The sequence below is a fragment of the Cariama cristata genome, unplaced genomic scaffold (assembly GCF_000690535.1).
Source record: "Cariama cristata isolate BGI_N322 unplaced genomic scaffold, ASM69053v1 scaffold6478, whole genome shotgun sequence".
NCBI lineage: Eukaryota > Metazoa > Chordata > Aves > Cariamiformes > Cariamidae > Cariama > Cariama cristata.
Genome location: NW_009629334.1, coordinates 15545 through 24944, shown reverse-complemented (window position 1 = coordinate 24944; position 9400 = coordinate 15545). Strand labels below are relative to the sequence as shown.

General features: G+C 48.0%; 1 protein-coding gene across 1 annotated transcript in view; it reads right to left on the bottom strand.

The window, feature by feature from the left end:
- Window positions 1-777: 777 nt before the first annotated feature.
- SLC5A11 (solute carrier family 5 (sodium/inositol cotransporter), member 11) overlaps window positions 778-9400 on the bottom strand; it is a 15770-nt gene continuing 7147 nt past the window's right edge. The window contains exons 7-16 of the mRNA XM_009705110.1: window positions 8798-8921; window positions 7909-7989; window positions 7276-7481; window positions 6314-6449; window positions 5463-5570; window positions 4913-5063; window positions 4507-4675; window positions 3502-3717; window positions 2109-2271; window positions 778-998 (exon numbers count right to left, since the gene is read on the bottom strand). Coding sequence (XP_009703412.1) covers window positions 778-998; window positions 2109-2271; window positions 3502-3717; window positions 4507-4675; window positions 4913-5063; window positions 5463-5570; window positions 6314-6449; window positions 7276-7481; window positions 7909-7989; window positions 8798-8921 — 1575 coding nt within the window. The remainder of the gene's footprint in view (window positions 999-2108; window positions 2272-3501; window positions 3718-4506; window positions 4676-4912; window positions 5064-5462; window positions 5571-6313; window positions 6450-7275; window positions 7482-7908; window positions 7990-8797; window positions 8922-9400) is intronic.

Genomic DNA, 9400 nt, shown 5'->3' with positions numbered 1-9400 from the left:
CAGCATCTGCTGGGTTTGGGCTGGCTTAGTTCCCTCAGGTGTCCCCGATGACAGTTTTGGGGCAGTTTCCGCACTGGGTGCTGGCGTTCGTTCGTCGGTGTCAGCTTGCAGGCCAGCCCGGCCGTCGCAGCGCTGCGGGCGGCGAGGCTGTGAGGCAAGCAGGCCCCGAGAGCTACGTTAACTCAGCGAGAACTCGCAGAGGTTCCCGGAGCGCCGATGGCACGCACGCTTCTGCCCACCGCGCGGACAGAGGAAGCTAAACGAGCAGGGCTGAGCCAGCGAGGCACGGCTCGCTGCTCCGACAGAGCACAGACCACGGGCCTTGGCCCTCCTCCGGGCACCGGGAGATGTTACTCACCCCTCAAGCGTAGAGGAGCTGAACCAAAGGGGAAGCAAGTAGTTGTAGCTGGTTACAAAGGCATAAATAGGAAGAGAATCCAGACTTCCTGAATTCCAGGCAGTGCTCTAACCCCAAAGAGCATAATTAAATATTTAAAATAACCAAACAAACCTCTTCTGCCTAGCTGCCTTCCTTAGCTCTTTACACCCGTCTTCTTGTTGCCAGTTTGGTCTGACAGTGATGGTGCCAAGCGCTCAGCACCTTTCACAGCCAGGCCTCCATTAGAAATAAGGAAAGGATTAGGGAGGACGGTCTGTCTTCTTAAATAAAGAAATAAAATTTAGAAAGCGTTAAGAATTACATTAGCCCTCTGCTAATTATTATTATTTACACCAATTAAAATTAGCGGATGTCATCGGGAATCGAATAGCTGACTGCTACGCGAAGTAGGCCCAGAGAAAGAGCCCAGCACATACACATAATAGCAAGTTGATGTTCAGGACGTGTTTCACCAGCGGTTTCTCCTCCAGGGAAGCCATGGGAAGCGGCTCGAGTTTAGTCGGCGCCGCATTCTTGGCATTTTCCTCTTTGCGCTCCATCCCGCAGAGCCACAGAAAGGCGGTCATCAGCTTCGAGTTCCCTTCAGCGGTGGTCGTACCTACAAAGACAGTCGATAGTGAGGTACAAATGTCACCAAAAAAACAAATCCCAGGAATGTATCAGAATGGTCCTGTACAAAGGGTTTTGATGCAAAAACGCACCAGGGTTCTTTAAATGAATACACTAGCTACGCTGAGGTGTAGGAAGCCCTTCAGTTAGCATCTTTTGGGGCTGTAGTAGCAATTTAATTCTTCCCTGGAGCTCTGAGCTCAAGTTCTGCTGTTCCCAACATTTTAGGAAGTGGTAACAATAGACCAAACCTGAAAGCTGAGCTGTAGCTGCTCAGTGCCCATCAGCTTCCTCTTGCAAGTGCATACGCTGGTCCATTTAGGGTTATTCCACGCCACACACGTGTAAACTGAATTTTCCCAGCTCTGGTGTGGGCTAGGGCATACATGACTAAGTGCCGGGAAGACAGCGCTCATGCACAACAAACGTGAGACTTCCCAGCAGCTGGGAGATCTGCGCCGTAACTCATTAACTTACTGGTCTTTTCAACAGCTTTTTATAGATCAAAGGAATTCACAGCAAAAGCTGCAAAGTTACATAAACAGTGTCCCAAGCCTGGCAAAAACAAGTGGTGATAATCATCGCTGGAAAATGCAGAATGAGTTGCTATGCATGTTTGTACCTAATACCGACAAGTACAAGTTTTAAAAAATGTAAATCCTCCTTCACTGATCTGTCAAGAACTCCGCCCAGGGCTCTGGGTTCTCCCTGCTGCTAGAGTCGATCAGAAAACATCACTGAAAAACAGAAATGGAATTTCATGAAAATAATTGTGTTTTTCCTCCACCCTCCCCTTTTCAACCAGTTCTCCTTGCAGCAGGTGCAAGCAGCACCCGTCGCTAGTGCAGGATAATGGGCATGGCTTTCTGTATCCCCTCCAGCTCCTTCTTGATTTCAAGCATATGTAATGCCATCAAGAGATGGAAAAGAAACTAGACTTCTGCTTAGGTAAAACTGTCAGGTAAAAACCTTTTAGCATGCCCTGAAGTTACAGAAATCCAGAGGAAGTAGTTTTAACGTTTCTTGTCTTCAAAGCCTTTACATAATGCCTAGGGTTGTTAAGTGTAGGTATTACTGAATACGATGTTGGAGCACTTACATTTATTATCATTTGAACTATTTTCAGAAGCAATGCTTATATCAATCTGGAGAGCGGGACGCTCAGCTTCACACACTCCTTTTGCAGCATCAGGGGAAGGGCTGACTGCTAGGTCTTTCTTGACTGGTGGATCCCCACGTGTGAACCAGGTAAGCCGACTTATCTGATGGCATGAAGAGTGGTGTTAAAGAAAACTGCTGTCATGGTTGTTTAAAGGACTACCTTAGCAGTAGAGCAGCCTGCAGAGAGAATACTTAGAGGGGCCGAAATCTGTTCTCCTGCTCTGTTGGAGCAGGTGAACAGCCAAGGGCTCAGCTGGTAACTACAGAAGCGATAGCTACCATCAGCATGTTGGGTTTAGTTTTGTCTGGAACACAACAGCTGTTTGTACAGCTATGCTCTCTGAAGGAGGCATTCTTCGCTCTCTTTTACTGAGGAGGAGACGTTTCTGCACGGGACCATCACTGGACGCAGGCTGAGAGCGGGTCAGTGAAGGGAGCAAAAAGAAAGGAAACTGTAGCCAGGGAGGAATGATTCAAAGAGCTGGGGTTGCTGAGAGAAGAGAAGGCAGGTGGGAGATATGATAATTTTCTTCAAATATGTAAAAGGCTCATTAAAGAGGAATGTTCTCAATATCAACGATAGGGCGGACAGAAAGGGATGAGCACAACATGAAGCTGGAAAGATTCAGGTTGGAGATGAGGAAAAACTGCTCCTGGGAGGGCAGGTGAGCCCTTGAATTGATCACACACCTCCCTGGGCATTCTCACTCTCTGGGGATTTCTGAGAATAAGTTCACCAGGTCTTTCAGAAATGTGTCGGGTTAGTCCTGTCTTGCAGCAAGAGGATGCGTTGGCTGTGTGATTTCTGAAGGTCCCTCTGGCCCTCCTTTCTGCTATTGATGTTTTTCTGTAGCCTCAGTATAGCTATTGAAAATAGTCAAACTGGCACAAACCTGTTCCAGAGGAAGTGTGCTCTCTGCCCTTGATTTCTCTTTTCTGCGAGTAAAAATGGTTCCTCACTAAATTAGTAAGAGAGTTGATAAAGATGACCCAGAAGCTGGAATTTCTTGGAAAATAGAGGGAAAAAGCTAATTTGTCATGGATTAAGCACACATGTTTGAACTTAAGAACAACTCTTTGTAGCATCTACTGTTGACCAGTTTCCAGGGTGGGACTCGGCATTTATGGGACCAAAATTTTAAATGGCAGCAAGGTGCTGGAGCACAGGAGGGATTGCTGCTATGGGTTATTGCAAGTGTGATCATAAATAAAGAATGAATGGAAACTTCCATTTCCCAATTATTTATCCCCACATCATTCCCCTGGACGTAATGTGGAGCATCCTGGAAACCATTTACAAATAGCAAAAGAAATCTGAAGGGGTGACGCACCATTTCTGCCGAGGGCGGTTCTGTGAGCATGCTCACGACCAGCACAGTGAGCGTGGAGATCGCGGCCAGGACCATGGAGAAGTAGAGGTAGTGCATGTACTTCACCACGCTTGGTCGGACGTCGATCTCGCCGCACTGGGGCTCTGGGTAGATGAAGTCCAGCACCAGCCGAATGACGCCCAGCATCAGCCCAATCACCAGGCCCCAGAACGCGCCCTGGGAAAGGACAGATATTCTTTAATGGAGCAAGAAGCATGCATCCACCCAGGATCCAGGGCTATACCCACATTCTCAGGCTACAAACTGGCCAAATTTTCTCCTTGCTGGTTTTTGGTGGGCTTCTTTTCCTCCCTTTTCTGCTCTTGCTATCTAGGTCTGCCAGTGCTATTACAGTAGCCTGGTACTGCTCTTCTGTGGGATCGAGTGGGTCATTCATTTTGGTATGGAGGGGTGTGCCAGAATACTTTGAAGAGTGATATTTGTATCCTGATGGTTGCCTTAACCCTGGGGGGCTGACAGCTGCTCTCCGCCTAACCAAAGCCCAGTTTGGGAAGACTTTACCCTTTAGCCAGCACCAGTCTTTGTCGAGAAACCAGAGGTTTAGGACTCCCGATGCCATTTCGTCTGGCTCCTTTGCTCTCTGGGCTTGCTGTGCCTTCTGTAGCCCCCCTGATGCAGATAATACAAGTCCATGTAATAAATAAGCTGATGGCTAATAAGCCCCTGACAGGCTTCAAGATTTGTAAAGGACACCCTGCAACTGAGCCATGCAGTCGTCTCACTCCTTCTGAAATGCCAGTGAACTCTTTGAAAAACAGCAGGAACTGCTCCCTCCTGTATTGGTGATGGTTGCTTGGGTTGTGCAGAGGTCTGGGTGCATTCGTTCTCCCAAACACTACAAGAGGCAGCAGAACTGCAGCCTGGGGTGTTGGTTTGAACTGCAGGACCCTCCTGAGGACAGTGAGGCCACAGAGGCAACTGTGCTGAGCACAGCGGAGCTGTTACCTTTTCATTTGCTCTTTTCCAGAAGCAACCCATGATAAACACCATTGCCACCGGAGGCTGCAGGTAGGAGCTGATTGACTGGATGTAAATAAAGAGCTGCCCTCCCTGGCCAGCCTGTACCAGTGGGATCCAAAGGATGGAGACCACAGTGAGCAGCAGCACAAAGACCCTGTGCAAGAAAAAGATGCCATTACTGTTAGCTCAGGCCGTTCTTTTCCAGTTGCTCAGCTTTCAAGACTCTGACTGAGTTCTGACATAACTGTAAGGCCTCAGCTCTAGTCCTCCACCAAACCTGTGCCATATGAAGATACTACATCTGTACAGGGGCAGCAGACTGCAAGGTGTGCCGAGATGTGCCTCGAATGCTCAGGCTCTGATATAACATGCTTGTCCTCGTTCTCCATACCTGCCAACGATCATGAGTTCCCACTCAGAGCAACGAGGACGGAAGTGTTTCCAGAGGTCCATGGTGAAAATGGTGCTGGCACTATTAAAGATGGAAGTCAGGGAGGACATGAGAGCTGCTATCATCACTGACATCATCAGGCCCCTGAGTCCTGGAAACAGAAGAAGTACAGATGCCCTGAGGAATCCCCAATAACCCCACTGCAGGATGTCCTCAAATTTTTCTTTGAACTAGAACAGATTTTTTAAAATGGTTTTAGCCCCAATTTTAAAATGGCAGTGATAGGGAGCTATTAACAGTTGATTCTCATTGTTCAACATCTGCACTTTATCTGTTATCCAAATTTGACTGAATTAGACCTCTGGATACTGAGTCATCACTCATCTGTCCTGCTGCATGCTGTCCCTTACCACTGTCTCACCAAGCCCAACATAAACCCCACTGAAATTATAATTGCAGGGTATTTTCCTCTCTGAACTTCTCTCACGGACGCCTTTTGGCTGGTGCGTACTGTCTCCACCAGTGCCAGCACCATTACTGAGCTCCTTACCTACAGGCAGAAGTTCAATGACCAGCTTAGGATAAGCAATATCGGAACAGCCAGATGGGTTGCCACAGATTTTTCGGCAAACTTCCGCATCTGCACAAGCCACCAGATCTAAAATACACAAGAGGGAGTGAGAGGCAGTATTCCATAGCCACAGTAAACAAATATATCTAAACAAGTTAGTCTACTGAATGCTGTAAACTGCTTTCCGAGTGAAATACTGGAAAGCTTGGAAAACTTCCAGCAAATAACAGAGGACTATCTCAACACAGCGAGAAAGGGCAGCACTGGGCTTCCCTGTTTTCCCTTTTTTTCCTTCCATGCAAAAGATACAATCAGTGTAGGCAGCTGTCCTGCCTGGGTGTCCAATGCTCCTCTAGGAATGTTGCTCACTCGGGGACTGAGGCTATCTATCCACCCACAGGCACAGCTCCTCACGGACAAGCACATCCACGCATTCCCACCCGGTGAGCAGTTTACGACACTCAAAGTGGTATGTTAGGATTTCTGTGAGTGCCTCAAACTTAAATTGCAGGAGGAGTACCATGCTGGGTGCAGGAGGGCCCTAAGTGCACAATCGAAATACAGAGCTGCTGAGCCGCAAGCTCAGCTCAGCTCAGCTGTCGACGGCCGACTGCGCTAGCGCACGGAGCAGCGCGTTGTGCCCTGTGTGCCTGGGGTCTGCTGTACAAGGATGTGCATTCTCCAGCGTGTAACTGGAAGAAAATTTCTTCGTACGTTTGGCATTTGATGCATTGCAACCTTTTAATTTATTTGGTAAAGGCTGTTCTGGCCCCATGGAGTGGGCACAACCAGTAGTGACAGAGAAAGCAGGTCTCTCCTTCAGCACTTACCTGGGAAGAGAATTCGGCTGATCATGCCTGGCATTACCATCATAAAGAGGGGCAAAATTTTCAAGTAGGAGGTCATCAAGGAGCCTCCTTTGGCATGAGAGAGGTTTTTAGCAGCAAGGGACCTCTGAACGATGACCTAGAAATAAAGAAATGTGTTTGGCCCACTGTCAGCAGAGAGGAGCTAGCTGTAGATGATGTGATACCGATTGCATTCATGTGTATAGTTTGATCTCCTCTAAACTATTGAAACCGTAGAAGGGTGAACCCAGAGCTTGGCTGTAGCTTTATAAATCTTGCTTCACATCTGGAGTACCTTACAGAAATGCAGACCTGGAAGGCACTGCTTGTGTCCTCAAATCTGAGCCTTGCTTCTGCAGTGTACCGTGCTGCATAATCTGTTCCTTCCCTAATCATACTCAGGCTTAGAATTTCCTTTTCTTCTTCTTTTGTTGGAGACTTCCCTGACCCAATGGCTAAGCCTGGCCGGGTCAGCAGCCCTCCTCTCAAAGCAGGACAGAGTCTGAAATGAGCAAAATGAGTTAAATAAAAGAGTGCTACAGGAACATCAGGAGGTTGCTTAGGGCTTCAGTCTTGCTGGCTCTGGTGTTGTCCCTAAGAGGGATGGTAGTCAGACCTCTGGAAAGTTGAAAGTGGTTCACAAGAAGTGAAAGGCTTAAGTTAAAAAACCAAACCAAAACAAAACAAAAACAACTGAAAAACCTCTTTATAGACTGGGATTAACTCACAAACACATTCTTACCCCTTTTTACATTGAAGTGATTCCCAAAATTTAGCTGTGCATACCAAGTTTTTCATCTTTAGGATTGAAGCCATCAGATTTTACTAAGTTCTCATCAGAAATAGTAAACCAGTCCAGGCTACGTTGCAAACCCTAGGTTTGTGATCTCAAACAACCAATAGCATCTTCTTGAAACCAAAGAAAGAAATAAGCAGTAACCCACCTGATCCGTACACCAGTACCACAGGGAAGGGATGGTCATTCCCACCAAAACTCCTGGCCAGGGAAGATCAGAGTTAACAGGGTCTCGGAAAATGTGAAAAGCATCTTCTCTTGGCAAGCCGCAGCTACTGTTTTCCTTGCGAGTGCTGGGAATGGCATCAAAGTATTTTGTCTGCAAACCTTCAAGACCGCCAACTTCAACAAAGCCTAAAATAGGTCATGAGAAGCAGTTATCACATCTTCCCGGGGCGGTACTCTGATTTTCAACCTCTGTAGTTTGCTATGGGTGGTGCTCCACAAGTATTCTTTAAAAATCAGAAGCTATTGACTCTAACATTGGGCTGAGGGATAGCACAGCACCAAACCCGCTGGGTAGGGAAGGTGCTTGTTCACCTGTAATACTGCTTCAGAGCGTATTTCTTTAGAGGTTTTTCGGGGAGTACTCATGCATTTTTACCACATAAAGAACTACTGTTAGATTATTTGTACAAGCGTACATTCCAGCAGGAGAATATATAGAAAGCAGTTCCCAGAACATCCATTGAGTAATCAGTTGTGATGATCCAGCTTGTTTGTAGTACTTGGTAAAGCTTCTATCATGGTTTTGGTAATAAAGCCCCAGGGAAACACTCACTGAAGACCATGAGAGTCACAGCCCCAATCAGCATGATGAGCGTTTGCAGAGCGTCTGTGTATATCACAGCTGCCAGGCCACCTAAGAGAGCAGAGAAGCAGCAAACTGTGGGAAGCTGGGTTTGTTCTGCCGTACCATCTCACGCTTTGCAGAAGTTTCTGACAAGCAGCGTAAGCCGAGCCCCGTGCTGGCGTGTTCCCACCGTGGTGGGGGGCAGTTTGGCCAATTCCTGTGCATGACACTTTGGCTGAAATTTCTCATGTTTTGAATCGTAATGAGTCACCATTTTGTCACTAAAAAGCCAAAGTCCAGTATAAGTACTTCTATGGGAAATGCATGGAAAATCTCCAAAACAAAGCCCAAGCTGAATAAGGAGGAGAAGGAAAAAAAAAAAAAAGGAGGGGAGGGATCTTTATGAGCAACATCACTAGGGGTGAGCACTGGGAAAGGCACAACCTTTGTTTGGGATTTGCTGCTTACTCCGTGCATGGCCTTTTTCCATTTGGCCACTCATAAGCCCTGAAAGGGCATCCAAGATTGACAATGCTTTCCGCATTACACGGCTCATTGTTATGTAAATCACTCATACCGCCAAAAGACCCAGCAGAAAAACGTATTGTGCAAATGCCGCAAGCATAGCTTCTCCTTAAAGCAGAACTGCCATGCATCCATATCTGATATGGCCTCGTGAGGGGCGTTCATTTGCTCTTACCTGGTAATTTTTTCTTAACAGGTGAGCTGTCAATTGCTTTTCCCCCTCCCCATTATCCATACTCATGGCAAAACCAGATTGTATGGGAAACACGAGCAGGAGGATGCATGGTGCATTGCGTGAACACACGCAGCTCGCTAAGCAGGATCCATGGTATGGTCTGAAGCAGCCACGTACCCGCAACAGTGTAAACGGCTGTGATTGCCCGCAAGCCGTTGTTCGCCAGAACCCCTGCCACAGCGATGTAGAGGTCCCAGTGTAAGGCTTGCTGAATGAAGAGTGCCCCAGCGTACATATCGACCTAGAGACAAAGGATAGTTACCACGGTTGCAATGATGATACTGCCGAGCCCCTCAAAGCTGGTAGTGCCAGGGAGTGTGAACATTTAGCTGACCAAGCTCTCTCCTGCAGTGGGACCGGTCTGGTTTGTAACTGCTCCGGACTCCCCAGCTCCCCGCAGTGTCAGCGCCACATGGCACATCCCTCTGCAGCCCCAGCTCCTCCCTGCTGTGCATTAGGACCAGGCTCAGCTCAGGAGGTGGATGGTTTGTGATTACCGCTCACGGGGGTGACGGGGGGCGATGATGGAGCCGCCCCGAGAGAGAGGGAGCCTGCACAGCTCCCTGTGGAAAAGGCATTTGGGTGGGGTGAGCTTATCTCTTCCCCGGAGCACCTGCGGTGCAAACCTCCCCGCATGCCTCGGCCTGCCGCCAGCCCCAGCACCGGTTTGCCGTAACGCGAATTCCTCCCTGACGGTGACAGGGAGATAATAAGAAAGAG